This window comes from Maniola jurtina, chromosome 13 (assembly GCF_905333055.1).
Source record: "Maniola jurtina chromosome 13, ilManJurt1.1, whole genome shotgun sequence".
Taxonomy (NCBI): Eukaryota; Metazoa; Arthropoda; class Insecta; order Lepidoptera; family Nymphalidae; genus Maniola; species Maniola jurtina.
Window position 1 is genome coordinate 2,299,142 of NC_060041.1, and position 19,143 is coordinate 2,318,284.

The 19,143-nt window shown below is 37.6% G+C and overlaps 2 protein-coding genes across 12 annotated transcripts in view; both read right to left on the reverse strand.

Moving 5' to 3' along the window:
* Positions 1–2,309: 2,309 nt before the first annotated feature.
* On the reverse strand, positions 2,310–9,693 carry LOC123871110 (glucose dehydrogenase [FAD, quinone]-like). The gene is made up of 4 exons (XM_045914708.1): positions 9,655–9,693; positions 4,904–5,022; positions 4,188–4,321; positions 2,310–3,848 (listed from the first exon to the last, which is right to left on the reverse strand). The coding sequence occupies exons 2-4, from the start codon at positions 5,013–5,015 to the stop codon at positions 2,355–2,357; spliced, it is 1,740 nt and encodes a 579-aa protein (XP_045770664.1). The 5' UTR covers positions 5,016–5,022; positions 9,655–9,693; the 3' UTR covers positions 2,310–2,354.
* A 6,166-nt stretch (positions 9,694–15,859) lies between these two features.
* LOC123871107 (eukaryotic translation initiation factor 4E transporter-like) overlaps positions 15,860–19,143 on the reverse strand; it is a 33,212-nt gene continuing 29,928 nt past the window's right edge. For 10 of the 11 annotated variants that reach the window (XM_045914703.1, XM_045914702.1, XM_045914695.1 and 7 more), the window contains one exon: positions 15,860–18,832. In XM_045914703.1, coding sequence (XP_045770659.1) covers positions 18,660–18,832 — 173 coding nt within the window. In that variant the 3' untranslated portion in view covers positions 15,860–18,659. Of the gene's footprint in view, positions 18,847–19,143 lie in introns of all 11 variants that reach the window. The other variant, XM_045914701.1, reaches the window with a different exon arrangement.

Here is a 19,143-nt window from a genome sequence, read left to right on the forward strand (position 1 = left end):
GATTTATAGTTGCTCTTTTAGTGCCTTTTAAATTTTTCCATGAAGAGTTGATGTTTTTGACTTGATATTTATTATTCTTTCCAAGTTATTTAGACATTCCCTCTTTATGATATACATAATTATGCTATAACATATTTGATGAATACTAGCTTTCAAATATTTAAGTGGTTGATTTATAGTTGCTCTTTTAGTGCCTTTTAAATTTTTCCATGAAGAGTTGATGTTTTTGACTTGATATTTATTATTCTTTCCAAGTCATTTAGACACCTCTTTATGATAATAATATACATAGGTGGGCCATAATATATTTGATGAATACTTGCTTTCAAATATTTAAGTGGTTGATTTTTAGTGCCTTTTAACCATTGCTTTTAACCAAAAATTTCCACGAAAAGTTAATGTTTTTGTCTTGATGTTTGTAATTATTACTTCCAAATCTTTTATACTTACCAAATAAATGATTCGTTTCTTTTTTTACCTTTCACAATAAATTATTTTGTCTACTAATTTCCACGTTTTTAAATACCTAGTTGCTTTGTAGTTTGTAGTTTCCTTTTTAGTGGAAACTTACCAAGAATTTCCATAAGAGTTGATGTTTTTGATTACCTACCTAAGTCTTAAAATTTTCATTCTTACAAGTGATTAATAATTTTGCTCTTTTAGTGCCATTTAGCCAAGAATTTCCATAAAATAAAAATTCTATTTAAAATTTAAAAACCCCTGATACAAAAACCTCAAAAAAAGGTATGTAAATAGTAAAATTTATATCCAAGCGCTTGTTCCGTTCGGGGGGACCATTAAGGTGGAAGCGACGGGCCTGCCCACGAAATTCAAATATTAATTTGGTTTTTCGCAATTTGTAAACTAACACGACAACGTAGGCTTATGGTATTTTAATTGCGACAATGGCAGTATCATCCTCACAGATTTATATAAAAATATTTACTTGAAAGGGTCCAGTTTTAGAAATTAATTCTAGTATCGACTATTCTCACAAATTAGTCGATACTAGAATTCATTTCTTATTTGTACACGTCATCCTTTCCCTCTAGCTGCACCTCACCGGTGAATGAATTTTGCTTTAGATTCGAGATTTCGATTTCGTTTTGAACCATATTCGATGTCATTGCAAAATCCCAGAGGAAGAAAAAGGATGCCAAAATCTAGTTTGGTAAGGTTCGATTAGAACAAGGAATTTTGTTGTAAAAGATTCCCACTAGTGACTTTTGGACATTCCTGAGGCGGAGCCTTTCATTCCCAATCCAAACAATTATGTTGCTTTATAAGAAAGTTTTTTGAACCTATGGTTGCCTAGATTTAAGGTTTTTTTTTCCGTTTTTGCTTTTCTAATAAGACAACCTAACACGGTTGCTTTAGGCGAAGTGACAAAGGCTACGTTTTTTTTATCCCGGAACGTCAAAGAGTTTCCACGGGATTTTTAAAAACCTGAATCCACGCGGATATGATAAAGTGAATTTTTTGAATTAAAAACATGTCTTGCTTTTTTATAATTTATTTATTTATTATTCTCTGGTAATAAAAACACATAATATTTAAACAATAAATTTATATTGTAACAAAAAGTAACCATCAACCAATAAACCATAAAAAAGTTGAAAATCTAGACCGTCTTTAGCCCTTCCAAAGAAACGATGTACCTATATTTTTTACGGGTATCAGAGGTATATTTAAGTTTGGTCATCCGTAATCTTTCTCATAGGTAGGTATGTCTTATTTTGCCAAACGCCCGCAAAATATTATAAGTGATTGATTTTTAGTTGCTCTTTTAAGTTCGTTGGCTATTGTGCCATACATTCCATGAAAAGTAGCAGTTTTCGAATTTACAAAACTCTGCAAAACGCGATTAAAACGCTTTTATTTCTTGAAGTGTTGAAGAAGGTTGTTGCCAGTTGTAGTATTTTTCATTACGTAAAGTTTTAATCGTTCATTAGCTATTACCATGAATTACTGTTTTGGCGAATGCCTTCTTTGTTAATTTAGAACAAGGCCCAAGCAAAGCCAATAAATTTATTTTTGCTCACTTCGACCGTAATCTTATGCTTTTTGATTAAAAAGTTTTCAAATACTAAGCGGTTGATTTCTAGTTTCCCTTGTAATTTTATTATGCCATTCAATTCTTTGGAAAGATAAAGTTTTCGAATCAGTGTTGGATTGGTCTTCAAGACAATCATTTTCGTGATGTATATATATCCAAGGAGTTTCCACCAGAAGAATCATAGCGAGCTATGTCTGTCCGTATAAATATAAATGTGTGCGAGTGACTAGTAAAACATACCAAAGCATTCTTGTCATCTATAACTAGACGGTCAAAGTATTATAGATAGTAAGTCTATTCAGTTATCTTCTTTAATCATGTCTGCCAATTTTTCGGCGAGAACCATGACAGCTGTGTTAATATTGCCAGTAACTTGATTAGGCATTGCGCTGGCGTCCCCCACTCTCAAATTTTTGATTCCAAGAACTCGCAGCCTAGAATCTAGCACAGATCCCATGCGGCAAGAGCTGCTGTAGTGGAAAGTAGTGTCCATCATGTTGAGAACATAGCACTTCCAGTACTCGGTCGTGTCGTGGTCTAAGCCTTGGCAATTTGGCAAATCAACGTATATCGTCTCACCGCCAACCCTCTTGAAATAGCTCGATTGTGTTACTTTGATGAAATCTTGTAACCACTTAGCGTTATCCTCCAAATCAATACTGTTCGATAAATGGCCTGTGAAAATTTTTGGACTATCGTGAGGATCAGCACTTCGTAGCTCAACTGTACCAGTGGAACTAGGACGTGCCTTATTGAATACAGTAAACAGAACCTCGCTTCCTGTTCCAGCAGCAGCGAGCTGGTTGCAAACGTCATCGTGCAGCCCAAAAACGACGGAACTCAAAAGTAGTAAAGCAGCAGGATTATTTCTACAAATTAAGTTCAATGTCACCCAATCAGAGTAATCCTGTCCTTTGTTAAATGCACCTGAACCAATAAATGTTGGCACCGGGAAGTCTGATGGAGGTTGCGGTGCAACAGCATCATTAGTTTGTTCCAATTTATGGGCGACTACGACGGCTACATGATCTTGTAAGTTTTGACCAACCGGTGAGTCATAAACAACCGGTATACCCACACTTTCGAGGTGTTCTTTTGGTCCTACTCCGGATAACATCAAAATTTTTGGTGTATTGAAAGCGCCTGCCGATAATATGGTTTCCTTGTTAGCGTAAATATTGATAAGTCCATCTGGTGTACTGCATTCAACTCCGATTGCTTTGTCACCATCGATAAGAACTTTTGTTACTGTAGTGCTTTTCATGACCTGAAGATTTGATCGTCCTTTGGCCGGTGCCAAGAAACATTCTGCACTGCTTTGGCGAATGCCTTCTTTGCTAATGTACCACAAGGGCCGAGCGAAGCCCATAGTATCATTAGTGGTAGAGTCGTCCATAATCTTATGTCCCACTTCGCCGAAAGCCTCCAAGTATTTAAGTGATTGACTTCTAGTTTCTCTTGTAATAGCTACTGGACCATCCATACCATGGAAGGATGCAGTTTCCGAATCAATGATGTACTGATCTTCGAGACGCTCACTTTTCTTGAAGTATGGAAGAAGGTTCCACCAGTTCCATGAATCATCGTTGGCTGCTTCGGCCCACAGTTTGTAGTCGTAAGGATCCCCTCTTACATAGTAAAAGTGATGAAGTGTGCTGCTGCCACCCAAAGCTTTTCCTGAAGGCAAATCTAGATATTTGTTCCTGTGGTATTGTGCGGAGTAGCCATCGTCTTCGGAAATGTAGTTCCAATCCATTTCTGATTTGGTCAGATACGGAAACAAAATGGGATGCTGAAATAAACAAAAAGTTTTGAAATGTTGCGGGGTAATACGACGTATTAAAACTTTTGAACCCCCGACCCAATATAATAGGGGTATTATAAGTTTGACGTGTGTATCTGTCTGTGGCATCGTAGCTCCTGATCTAATAAAGCGATTTTAATTTAGTTTTTTTTTGTTTGAAAGGTGGCTTGATCGAGAGTGTTCTTAGCTATAATCCAAGAAAATCGGTTCAGTCGTTTGAAAGTTATCAGCTCTTTTCTAGTTACACCTTCACTTGTCCGGGTGTTATAAATTTTTAATTTACTCTTGTAAATGGCATTGTATTGCTCTTTGTTAAGGCTATCTCACCTGAGCCTCCCAATGAGGGTCCCCTCCGGCCTCTATGAGCAGCACATTGACGTTTGGGTCCTCGCTAAGACGATTCGCAACAACACTGCCCGCTGTACCGGCTCCTACCACTATGTAGTCGTATGCAGCTTTATCTGGAGACAAAATAGATTTAATGTAATTTTTAAAGCGTACGTAGTACCTACGTACCTAACTATACGAGGTATAAATAATATTTGTTTAGGTATAATACGCGACAGTTCGAGATGGCAATCGGGTATGAGGTGAGTCATGCAGAGGGGGCACAAATCTGTTTTAGAATGTAAAGCCCAGATAATACCCCATAGCAATATAGTTACCTTACTTTGAAAATTAAAAAACATTTTAATTTTTTTTCTGTGACATAACCACAAATTCACGGTTTTCGGATTTTTTCCTTTACTTGTGCTATAACCTATCTACCTGCCAAATTTCATGATTCTAGGTTCCCAGGAGTACCCCATAGGTTTTCTTGACTGACACGACAGACGAACAGACGGAAAGATAGACAGACAGACAACAAAATGATCCTAAGTATAAAAGTTCATTTTTTCCTTTTAAAGTACGGAATCTTAAAAAAAGCAACCGCCGAGTTTCCTGCTGGTTATTCTAGGTAGGAAGGGTATTCCTAGCCAGTAAATAAAGGAAAAAACTTTTCTATTCTATAATTCTAATAAAAAATAACTGTGGTCAAGCACCTTGTACAGGAACGTGGGTGGGCCACTTGTAAGTTGTCAAGCCTAATGACGTCAACGCCAGGAAGAGAGCCACTGTTGACTTGCCCGTCGCTATCATAGCCGTTGCGTCCATGGTTGATCTAAAGAAACAAACAATACTTAGGTATAATAACAGAGTTCGTATCTACAGCTAATTTTAATGTAGGTTACCAACAATTTCGACTTTAATGATCAGGGCGAATCTTTAATCGTTGAGCTATTGAGGTTTCGCGCAATCATTGGTATGTAACCAACCAACCAACCACCAACAAAATTGCTTATAATATGTATTATGCTTCTGTTTATCCAATACTAGAGGATGCCCGCGACTTCGTCCGCGTGGATTTAGGTTTTTAAAGATCCCCTGGGAACTGTTTGATTTTTCGGGATAAAATGACCTATGTCAATTACAGGGACGCCAGCTACCTCGGTACCACATGCAAATCGGTTAAGCGGATGGGTATTTAGGAATCCAGTGGAAACTCTTTGATTTTCCGGGATAAAAAGTAGCCTATGTTCATGCCCGGGATATAAGCTAACTCTGTACCAAATTTCGTCAAAATCGGTTAAACTGTTGGGCCGTGAAAAGGTAGCAGACAGACAGACAGACAAACACACTTTCGCAAATATTCATCATGGTCAACCCATTTCCGCCCCACTACTGAGTACGGGTCTCCTCTCAGAATGAGAAGGGTTTAGGCCATAGTCTGCCACACTGGCCCAATGCGGATTGGCAGACTTCACACATTTGAGAACATGGAGAATTCTCAGGCATGCAGGTTTCCTCACGATGTTTTCCTTCACCGTTAAAGCAAGGAATATTTAATTGCTTAAAACGCACATAACTGAAAAGTTAGTGGTGCGTGCCCGAGATCGAACCCCCGACCTCTGATTAGGAGGCGGACGTTCTAACCACTAAGCTATCACAGCTTTATAATATGAGTATGGATTAATTATAGTAGAATACAGGATCTACTATCTACTGAGCTTATGAGACAGGTAAGTATGTAAAGCTACGTTTTCAGACATGTCAAGGTAAGAGGTCCATATATCAAAAAATTAGGGTTCCTTTTGAGCTACGAACCCGAAAACTGATGCCGGAAGGGCGTTTTATATCCATATATCCTAGCGGTTCGGATTAGAAACGAGGAAGCAAATCGTTTCGTACGTGTCCGAGGAATAATTAACACCAGTCTACATAATCAAAAAGTATTTTATATCAGTAGGATATAAATATACAGGGTGTTTGGTAATTAGTACCTATCTATATAATGACGACACGTACCCATGCTACTTTGATCTGATAAATACAATGCTGAAGTAAAATGACGAAATAAAATTATAAAAATTGCCATACAATTTTTATTTTTATTTTTACGTCCAAGTGTTCATCTAAGCCCTAACGTGCCCTAACTCACTGAGATCGTTGGCCTTGGCCTATCTAAAGATGGCCAACGATCTCAGTGAGTTAGGGCACGTTAGGGTCATGAAAACTTTGACATAATTTTTTTTTAAAATTTGTATGGAAATTTTTATAATTTTATTTCGTCATTATACTTCAGCATTGTACTTATCAGATCAAAGTAGCATGGGTACGTGTCGTCTTTATATACTAATTACCAAACACCGTGTATCACAAAATAAAAAGGTTAGTTTGATAAATGTAGATAATATTATAAGATGTAGGCAGCTAACTTACAATCTTCTTGTTCTTAGTTGGTTGGATCTTCCCGATGGTGCTCGGTGATGTAAATGATGATACTCAGCTCGCCTGCTGTCCTATTTATATCAATCTCGTCTACATTGTTTACAATACCCAATTTAATTGTTCCCGTAATATTATATTAATAAGTCATGGATATTTGATTAAGTAATTCAAACAATTTTTTTTCATGCGGAAATTTTTCATTTTCGTATATTTGGAATTCTGAAATAAACTGCACGGCCTATTCAAAAATTAATATTTTCTCAAGGTCTATTAACTCAGGTGGTTATTTTAATACCTTTTTATTCTAATAGGTGTAGGTAGCAAGTGGTAACTATTAGTTCAAGAGATGCCGGAAATTTTGAGGATATACATATAATGTAAAGAAGTACTTATGTATCTGTAATGCATTTATTTTATATCAGACAACTAGCGGCACATAAATGATATGACATGGCTATACCACCGATTCGGAAAGCAATCCTACTGAAAAGAGCTAGCTAGAAACAGTAAAATATCGCAATATGTGCCTACATATACAATACATAAGTACCTAATGTATGTACTTAACTATCCGCTGCCAGTACCTTTGGAACCTTGCCTAAAGGGACTTCTTTTAATAATTTATTTTAGTTATTATATCATATTTTTTAAGGTTTTTAGTTTTAGGTTCTTTGTTTTAATAATTTAGATTTTAGTTTTTAATTTAATTTAATTATTTTTATTAGTTTTTAGTTTTAACTCAGATGTAAGTAAATTAAATATTTTAATTATTGTCTTAACTATTACTTTACATTATGGGCTGAAGAATAAAAAGCCAATAACCTCCATGCAATCTTGCATGCAATAAGATAATTCGTCAATTGTACCAATAACCTCGACTTACAAAAAAATTGTTTAAGACAACGTTAAATTTATGATTTATGATGGATACAATAGCAGAGAGTGGGCATAGGCAACGTTTATTCCGGAAAATCGAAAAGTTACCTCGAGATTTTTAAAAACCAAAATCAACGCGGACTAAATCGCGGGCGTCAGCAAGGATCAAAATTTGGTTCCTAATAGCGGCTAAATTCAGCATCTCTAGTCTTCATGCGGCATAGTAGCAGAACGCGAACGCTATGGCGGCACGGTTTTGCCTGTAGCAAGGTAAGTAGCCACAGCCGAAGCCACCCATCACATTAGACATGCAGAACAACAGCTTAGAAATGGCCGGAAACCAAGCAAAAAAACCTCACAAAACGGTTTTGAGCAAAACTTCCTATACAAGTGTAAACTAAAAATTTAAAACACCCCCGACAAGTGAAGGTTACAGTAACTAGAAAAGAGCTGATAACTTTCAAACGGCTGAACCGATTTTCTTGGATTATAGCTAAGAACACTCTCGATTAAGCCACCTTTCAAGCAAAAAAAACTTAATTAAAATCGGTTCATTAGTTTAGGTGCTACGGTGCCACAGACAGATACACAGACACACAGAGACACAGATACACACGTCAAACTTATAACCTCCCTCTTTTTGGGTCGGGGGTTAAAAATAGCCACGAGTTCTTGGCTCTCGGAACATTTTAACGATGAAAAGCGGAATTTAAAGCAAATAATGTCAAGTACCTAGCTTAAAAATATTTCTAGAACTTTTATTATTAGTTTATTATAGCTACAGTGTTAATATTAGTGTAGTAGCTGTATGTACTCAGGTTGCGTTTAAAAGATCAGTATACGTAATTGCCAATAAGGCCGCCTATCACACTAATATTATAAAGGAGAAAGTTTGTATGTGTGTGTGTGTGTGTGTGTGTGTGTGTGTGTGTTTGTTACTCCTTCACGCAAAAACTACTGGACGGAATGGGCTTAAATTTAGAATGGAGATAGATTATACCCTGGATTAGCACATAGGCTACTTTTTATCCCGGAAAATCAAAGAGTTCCCACGGGAATTTTAAAAAACCTACATCCACGCGAACGAAGTCGCGGGCATCAGCTAGTGTAGTATAGAAGCAGGCGTTATTTTGCGGAAGTCCATGATATACAAGGAACCAAAAGCTTATTTTGCTATAATCCGCCAAACCAAAGAAATCTGTATGGTGCAACATGCAGCATGCGACATGTACCACCCGCCCTCCCACTGATAAACAATTGGCATTGTAAGGTCTACATCTCCTGAGGATGCTCCGGTGTCGGGGCGAAACGTGCGTCGAGTAGTGTTGGGATTTGTGTGGTGCTGCGTGGTGGTGGTGCATGTGGCTTGCTTGGTGGCTGGCTTTTCCTGCATGTTTATCAGTGGGAGGGCGGGCGGTGCATGTCGCATGCTGCATGTTGCACCATACAGATTTCTTTGGTTTGGCGGATTATAGCAAAATAAATTTTTGGGTCCTTGTAAGGCCGCCTATGTCTGAAACCTAGTAAAATCATTGTATCTTTCGTGTTTCGTAGACCGTTGCAATTAAAATTAATAAAAAAGGTAGGTATTTAAGTAGATAGTTTATTTATTTTTTATTTAAAAGTGCGAGTCAGACTCACGCACCGAGGGTTCCGTACTTCAGGTGTTTGTTTACCATAAATTCACGGTTTTCGGATTTTTGCTTTACTTGTGCTACTTACCTGCCAATCATGATTCTAGGTCAACAGGAAGTACCCAATAGGTATTCTGGACAGACACGACAGACGGACAGACGGACAGATAGACAGACCGACAGACAGACAACAAAGTGATCCTATAAGGGTTCCGTTTTTTCTTTTGAGGTACGCTTCAAAAAAAATCTGATTTTAAATAGTACAAGCCGATGCCCGCGACTTCGGCCGCGTGAATTTAGTTTTTTCGAAATCCCGTGGGAACTCTTTGATTTTCTGGGATAAAAAGTAGCCTATGTGCAAATCCAGGATATTATCTATCTCTATTCCAAATTTCAGCCAAATGCGTCCAGTAGTTTTTGCTTGAAGGAGTATCAAACATACACACACACACACAAATTTTCGCCTTTATAATATTAGTGTGAAGTGTGATAACTTATTACCTAAATAAACTCACTAAGTAGACACAATTGTAATCCCACGTCGTCACTAGAAGACAGACAAACTTATTCTAACGTACATAGCTTGATACCAAGGCAAGAAATAGGTAAAAAGCTGATTGCAAAAAAAAATCATTAGCTAGCGTATTTACTAGAAGTTGAAATAGGTACCTAAGGCTCAATTCATATTGGAAGGGAATGGAAGCTTTTTAAAATATTATTGCATAGACTCTTCACACTGTAAATCACCAATTTCTACCGAAATAGAAAATTCCCGCGCATTTGGGCAACAAAGTGTTTTTTTTTAAGGTGATTACATACTCTTTGTTTTAAGAGGGGTCTCTCCGTCACTCGCTCCAAACAAACGTAGTTCCAATTTCATTTGAATATTAAGCAACCAAAGTCCATGAAATTTTGCAGACACATTCTAGAAATTAATATCTATGCCTGTGGTTTTCCAGATTTCTGTTAAAATATTCGGTTTCAAAGTTACGCGGTCTTAAAAATTCACATACAAATCTTTGAGCACCTATAATTTTGAAACTACATATTTTTAGAAAAATCTAAAACACCACAGGCACATACGGGTATCTTTAAAACAAGAGTGAATAGGCATCTTCTAGCTAAACGCTTCACATCTTAGGCCACATCTTCACTTTCCATCGGGCGATTGTAGTCAAGCGCTTACCTAACATACCTATATATATTTTTCGGGCCGCTTTTGAAGCACTTATTATAATCCTGTAGATACATACTCATATCGCTGAATGAAACCAATGAAAATAACTTTCAAATTTTCTTTATTCAATAATTTAAAGCTGACAGGAGAATTTTTTTGTTGTAATACATATGTGAGCGCATAACCGCCTGAACAGAATAAAGGTCGCTCCAAAAAACAGAAATTTCACCTCTATAACCATCGTAGTCAGAACCAAATTCGCGCGGCATCGAATGCGCGCGAAAAAAAAAACCCATCAAATACATACTGTGTTCATGATTGCCAGTCGGCACATACATATCAAGTCCTAAGGCTGGGGGCACACGGTGCGTTGCGGCGCCGTAGCAGCGTTCGTTTACACCATATATGTATGTATTCGTAATCAACTGAGCGGTGCCGCTCCGACATCGCAACGCATTCACCCCTCCCCGCCTCGTCCCGGAGGTTGCAAGTCCGGTGCGGCGCCGGAGCGCATCGTGTGACATGCCACAGATATTCCTATGTAAGACCGACGCGACGCAGCGACACCGCACCGCCGCCGCAACGCATCGTGTGCCCCCGCCCTTACAAAACGTCAAACAAAAATCCGCTCTTATCTAGTTTTAAGACTGCCCAAACACGTGGCGACATGCCCGAATTTTTTCCGGTTTTGTAAGGCTAATCTATAGACCGTACTTTGAATTTGCTCAGACTTAAGCTTCAGTTAAAATGAGACGGTTTTAATTCAGCAGTATAGCGTTGTCTCGTTTTAACAGTGTTTTTTAAGTCTAACGGCCGTATTCACAAACGTTACTATGAGGTCTCACAGTGCGCTCGAACGCATAGTGTAAGTTCCACCAATCAGATCATTGTAAATTGACGTGATACAGTCATCTGATTGGTGGAACGGACACTGTGCGTTCGAGCACACTATGAGACCTCATAGTAACGTTTGTGAATACGGGTGTAAGAGTACAGCGGAGAAAAAATTTCATGGCTTCATTGTCCCAATGCGTTTGGAGAGTTGGCCAATGTGTACACGCAGCTTGCGTTGCACTGTACTCTATCCACGGAAAGAAGTTAGTATAGCGCTCTCTCTGTCACTGATCCCATACAAATGATAGAGACATAAATCTCAGTGGGCGTTAACCATTTTAAGACACCAACAAATCATAAGCATGTTTTCAAAAAACATTCGAAATTCAATTAGAAAACACAGTTTCGATTGTGATTGGTTGGTGACTTGAAATAATATTAGAGTAAAATAGAGATTTTTGTCTTTCTCATTTGTATGGGATTACATAACAGAGAGAGCGTTATACGAACTTTTTTCCGCGGATAGAGTATAAGATCCTTTAATGTTTATATGGAACTCATACAAGTTGGCAAGCAAGCTGGCCACATGCAGAAATTATAGGCCAAGTGGCGCTGCACATGTTCGCCAAATGCATTGGACTAACGCACGTGTTTGGGAGACTTCAATAGTTTCAAATAAACGCAATCACGAAGGGGAACACTCGATATTGCTTGTTAGAATGAGCCGAATTTTTTCATTCACTGGACGGCACAACACTTCTATTGTCAGTAGTGTTTGAATGAAATTGACATCGAATCTGATCCTGAAGGGGTCCTTGCGTAGTGCAATCGCAATAGGTCTCGAATAAAGCCTGTTCACTAGCTTATGTTCAAATCTATAGACCGCACTTTGACTTTGCTCAGACTTAAGACACTGTTAAAACGAGACAGCGTTATACCGCTGCCATAAATCTGTCTCGTTTTAACTAAAGGTTAAGTCTAAGCAAAGTCTAAGTGTACTCTATAGATTTCAACCATAGTGTGCTTTTATTATTTTTTGTTGTGTTTGTAAAATGAACGTTTTCTATTTAAAATGAACGAAAACTATACTTAATATTTTTTTTTTTTGCAATAAACTACGAATATAAATAATAAATAGTTAGGTAGGGGCACTATGTTGGTGAACAGGCTTTACGAAACTTTGATGCAATTTATGTGACAATCGCTATCTTTGTTTTGGTTGAGTAAAATTTAACATAAAAAAAATTTTAAACTAGTTAAATAAATATAAAAAATATTCTAAAAACTCCATGACTAAGTAATTTTATATTTGTCACAAAATGATCTAAAAATTTCATTTCATCTATTTTTCGTAACGAAAACGTTCTAAAAATTTCATGCATATCCAATCTTTGTTAGAAAAAATTTAAATCAACCGAATTTATTTATATACAGACAATATCCTCCTCCTTTCCCCACCAATCGAGCCTGTAGCTTATGCAAGGAGTGACTACCTACTACAATATTATCAGGTAATATATTTTTTTTTAAAGAATATAATGTATAGATTGAAAACTGGCACGTTTTTACCGATCAATCTCCTATGTGCCTCCCTCAAGCTACTCAACACTGGCGAAGTGCATTGTGCTGGTCTGGCACTACAAAAAGCCACCAATCAAGAAAAGAAGAATGTTGAGAATACCCCTTCCCCCCACTAAACGTGGCTGCAGAGCGTATGGCAATAGTTCAACAGATCGAGTTTGAACCGATTGATACGATCTTTCAGATTTTAGCATACACTCCCTAACTGTTCAGCTATCCGGCGTCAAATTGCATCAAAGTTACGTTTTATCTGCCCAAATTAATAATCAATCTATCTGTCATCTGTGGATAAGCTACTTATCCTTGTTATTTTTACTCGACTACGGCAACGTCAAAAGGAAGAGTTATGATTTTAGCAGTCTACTGTATGTAAATTTTTTGTTAAATATGACCTAACAATTATAAACAAATAACAAGTGTTGGCCGAAATTATTAATAAATCTATCCAATAATATAATCTGTCGTTAAGTTACTTAACGACGTCAAAAAAGACCATAAATAGTACAAAATGACTTCTCACGCGCCATTGTTACTCTATGGGTCAACTGTCATGTCAAAAATAAGGTTTACAATCGTACTTTTGACATGATATTTGAGACAAAATTAAAATTGCGTACGAGAACTCATTTTTTATGCATTATACTATATTTAAGAAATAACAACGTTGCTAAGTAATCTATTGACAGATTACAGATATGATTGATTATTATTGATTTCGGCTTTATCGTTTATCTACAGATAAGGATGGATTGATTAATCATATTTCAGGCATCTTCTGAAATCGTTTAAGGGGTAGTCGAAAAATACATTCATTAAAAAAGGAATATCTGGCACAAATGCGAACACACTTGTGCGAATTCCGAATGCGTTCATAATCGCGATCGAAAATGGATAAATCGAAAACATACAATTCACTATGGTCTAATTCCAAAGTCCCCTTTGGCATATTTGTCATATTGAATAGGTAGAATTAGTTAGAAGCGATTTGCCAAAACATCATTTGGCGAGTTTCAAACTAAGTGACGGTCATATTTTAGCATTTAAAAATCGATATGTCTAATATAAATATTTCCAGACAAAATCTATTAATTTTAATAGGGAAGGTACTTGGAATAATAAATATTAATGAAAAACATCGAATGTCACCTTCTATTGGGTCATATAGAGGTGAAAGGTAGTCGACATGAATAAATCCATACTAATATTATAAATGCGAAAGTGTGTCTGTCTGTCTGTCTGTCTGTCTGCTACGCTTTCACGACTCAACCGCTGAACCGATTTTAATGAAATTTTGTACAGACTTAGGATACATTCCGAGGAAGGACATAGGGCTACTTTTTATCCCGGAAAAACAAACAGTTCCCGCGGGATTCCTTAGTACTCATCCGCTTGATCGATTCGTATGAAATTTGGTACCGAGGTAGCTTGCGTCCCTGTAATTGACATAGGCAACGTTTTATCCCGGAAAATTAAACAGTTCCTACGGGATCTTTAAAACCCTACATCCACGCGGACGAAGTCGCGGGCATCCTCTAGTAAGTAATAATCGATGTGTTTCTATGTGGGAAAATTCAATAAAAAGATAAACCGATTTAGAGGTGCGCATGATCATCATTTATAAAAAAAACTTGCAAATGAGTTGGTACACGAATTATATTACTCTATCCACGGAAACAAGTTAGTAAATACGACTCTCTGTTACGCAATGGCATACAAATGACAGAGATGAAACTCTCAGTGGGCGTGAACTATTGTGAGACACCAACTAATCACAAACATGTTTTCAAAAAGATTCAGTTCGAAAACGTTGTATCGTTTGCGATTGGTTGGTGTCTCAAAATGGTTAACGCCCAGTGAGATTTTTGTCTCTGTCATTTGTATGGGATGTAACAGAGAGAGCCCAATGCTAACTTCTTTCCGTGGATAGAGTATCCACATGACAAAATATGCCAAAAAGTACTTGTTTTTTGATAAAATAAAGACTATCTTAACATAAGAATGTTCTCCTCTCGAAAAATGACGTAGTAACAAAACAAACCGCTCACAAACACAACCGTAGACGTACGTTCATGTATCATTCACTCGCACTCATGTATAGGTCTCGCTCGTCCGTTCACCCATTCGTTCGTACGTAATGTCAACCGCCAGAGTTCGTCGCTTCACAATTACAACCATATTACAGATTTTTCTCATACATTTCATCAAAAAAGGGGTCTTAGACCCTTTTTTTCTTATTCGAGTACAGTAGGCATCACGAATGTTGGACTTTAATAGCATCTAATTATGAACACCTGTCGCGATTTCGGTTCCAATTTAGACCAAGGATAACAGACTTGTAAGAGGCATACACGCATAAGGGGCATGTCAATAGTAATAATAATAATCCAACAACCAAAAAATATGAGTCACTGTAAAAAAAAACTACTTCCTTGACAATATATGTCTCAAACAAGAAAAGAAGAAAATATATTGTCTCATCACTAACATTTAGTTCCGAGTACACTCACATGATGCTCAATGCTGTTGTTAACGCCAAAATGGCTAAATAGTTAAATAAAAATAATAATAAGGTATAGTTAGTTAAAAAGTTGCTTCAAAAACAGTTCAGCAATCGCAGGTCTAGCATACTGATATTACTGGGGTTATGGTAAAAAAAGTACCTACCTTAAATAATATGTATTTGCAAATTTGAAAATTTTGGGTTCGTTGGGCATCAAAACAAGTGTCAAAAAACCAATACTATGATAGAGACAGAAAATATCCATCTCTGTCACTCTATTAAGAATTGTATACTACAGCCATCGCGTTCGATTTTGGTATTATTATTTACTGTTCAACTCTGTTTTATCCTTAGTCTGTTTCCAAGGTTAACTCTGAGGCTTGCTTCAATAACATTGGCATTTTTAAAAATACATGCTTAAAACATGCTCAATTAAAAAAAAAAAACAGTTTTTGAAACAAAAAGTTTTTTTAAACTATTTTTTCCAACCGTTTTATTATTACACATGTACAATTTCAACATTCGTGACGCGTACAGGCACGCAGCTGGTACGGGATCCAAAGAAACATACTACGGCCGAATCGAAAACTGTCAAAAATCTAAACTACTTACAACTTTTTTTTATTTTATTATAAAACTACAACTGAATACACCAAACTTTGATCCCTATACAGCTATAACCTTTGAAAACTTCGAATTGTTGGTGCTAATTCCATACTAAACTGGCAGGACTAAAATTCATTCTATCCTTCTCTGCGGGAAGCATTGTGAAAAGGATGGCACTACTTTTCCAGCTCTAATTTCCTAGGATAACACGATTGTGGTCCAGACGATTCGTCTCGTTCTAATTTGGTAGTCGAAGTGAAATAGCGATAATTATATATTATTTTAAATAGGTATTAAGAGCGCTCCATCCATCTTTAATATACATTCATGCTCAATACATAAATCGCAGAAAGATCCTAAACCTCGAGGCCTACCGCCCTAGCTTGGCAGGTGTGACGATTACAATCACTTCTGATTGGCAGACACTCTCTCGCTATTGGCTAAAATGTACTGCTGCAGCAATACCATAAATTGTATGATTAAATAGGCAACTTCTAGGCAAGCGCGCTCCATCTTAGGCTGCATCATTACTTGCTGGCAGGTTTGATTGCAGCCAAGCGCTAGTCTGTAAATTACATTTAAAAAAAAAACAGCCAATCACAACCATTACGATAGTAGCAACTTGATAATCACATCTTTCTTGCTGGCCTTTAGCACGAAAGTAGTGATCAACATATTGCTACATGTTCTTACATGTTGAACCAACTGCAGTTTCTTGCGTCTTGGATCAAGATTGCGTTGGTTTCTTGGAGAGTGGTTGGTTCAAGTTTTTTACCTGACTGCGGCAAAACCAAAAGGAAGGGTTATGATTTTAGCAGTATATGTATGTATGTGTGTGTGTGTGTGTGTGTATCGCCTAAACTACTGATCCGATTTTGATGAATAAGGTGTCAATCGATTCGAGGAGGAGGAGGAGGAGGAGGAGGAAGAGAAGACCGCAGCCCTCGCCATTGAGGCAGGGAGGTTTTATCCTAGGAAACAAGAGCTATCCTGCCAATTTAGTCATGTTGGAGGGTAGTGCAAAACTGAATTAGCACCGTTGCCTTATTATTAAAATTGATCTTTCTCGTGGAACATACCACTTTTTTATTATTTGTATTGGGTTTTCGCTCTATAAGGCCACGTTCACACTGGAAAGCGTTTACGCTCGCTGATATTTTGCATAACAGTGGGAACTTGGCCTAACATTACGTACATCAGTGCCATAGATAGTGGGCTCATAAAGTAATATATTTTTGGTATTTCAAGGTTTATTCAATAAATAGTTTTATATTTATACATATTTCAGCCCTTTAGCTGTGACACTGTGTTCACAAACGTCATATGAGATTTGGAATTTTGACAGTAATTCTTTTTTTTTTATACTTTGAGATCCGTTTTTTTTTCATTTGACTGAACCCAATAATAATTATTTTCACAAAAAGTTTTATTATCCCCTGAATACTGAAAAATTTGAACAAAATCAAACATTGACATGTCTTTGGTATTTTGTCCGTGAGACAAACATCAATACATAGTCGCTTTTAAAATTAATGTGGTCTTAAAAGAATAATGATATTTCAGTTCTCACAACGAATAATTTTCAACCAATTCATTTTATTCCCAAGTAGTACACGACATGTTGACATGGCAATCTGGGAGGGAACGCTCCGCACAACCGCACAGCCCGCGGGTGACGTTCGGGAGTGCGTGCTGCCAGTTGCCATCTCAACCTGTCGCGGACAATACATGATGTACCTATTACGTCAAGACATCGAACCAGCGATTTTTAAAGGTCTTCGCACATCATACATTCACTGGTACTTGAAATTTTAATTTCACTGGTACTCATTCAAATTCATGGGAAGTATACATTTTGTGAATTTTAAACACCCCTTCCGGAATTCTCAAAACTTCGGGATTGTGACCTCTGTAACACCGGAATTCACATGCAATTGCATAAAGGTTGAATGACACATCTACTATGAATTCCAGTGTAAATGACAATGTTGTAAAAAAATCCACTTAACGAGTCTTAATTATACAGACTCGACTCGGTTCTTCGGGGTCCACAGAATAATAAGCTCGAGCCTTAAGAAATAACTGCAAACTCGATTTTTCAATAAGTCTGTCTGAAATTATTAAGTTTTTCCTATTAAGTTCAAATGCATAAATTATAATATTTGACTATCAATAATAATATTGTAAAGAGGAAACCCATCTGTTTGTTTGTAATCGATGATAAATTTTGACATTGCTGAACCGATTTTAATAATTCTTTTACCATTAGAATGCTATTATAACGAGTCGAGTCCTGCAATTTGACTATCAAGTTCTAATATCAAGAAGACTCGACTGTTTCACAAGTTACAACACTTGCACTACCAAGCAACTTTCCTGCACAAATAAACCAGACGCAAAGCATTATATTTTTAATCGAATCTATTCCAATTCGTGGTAGTTTTCATTCTACCCGAACACACATTTTCCGTCCATGAAGTCAAAATACCATGTCACTACCTCCCGAAGCTTTGCGTATACCTTTCACGGAATAACACTTCGCCTCAGTTAACTTCTTACGTGACGTCACACACGCAAGCTATATATAGAGGTGATCTAGATTTGCTGCTCAGTTGCGCACGAGCGGTCCTGGCGAGCGGTGTCAGGGCTCCACTCTTAACACTTCAGGATATTTTTTTAGGTGCCCGGATCCACCTCTAACCAGCACTCCTGTCCTAATAAACCTATCACGGGAACACTTATCACACAAGTTCACTCCACGCACTTTCACCCAACGACGTCACAGGCGCAGGATATAAATACAGGTGACGGGGACTTGCGGCTCAGTTGAGCACGGGCGGTGCTGGGGAGTGGTGGTGTCTCTCCAGGTCCTCGAGTGAAAGCGCGTTCGGAACGTGCACTGAGGGTAGCTTGCCTGCGGAGGCGCGCGCTAAAAGCTCGGGGGAGAACCATCGAGCCAGCTGGTTGTCTCCGCCGCCTGCACCCCCAGTCATTTCTGCAATTAAGAGGCTATCTATTAAATAAGTCACACTTTTAAGGCGTTTTGAATCCTCACCAAACTTGGATAATGTGACACCGCCCCTTTGGTTTGACTCTATATCAGTCTGTTGTCAAAGAATGTGACTAAATGCATAGTTTTGAAAGTCAGCTCTTAAAGTATCTACTAACCAGCGGCGTGCAGGTCATAGAAGCATAAAAGCGCTGCTTACCCTGATTCAAATAGTTCAATGCTCATTTTTCATCATGACCTCCAGAAACTACCTTAGTTATGCCTACCCTGGCTATAAACGTTGTGCACGCCACTGC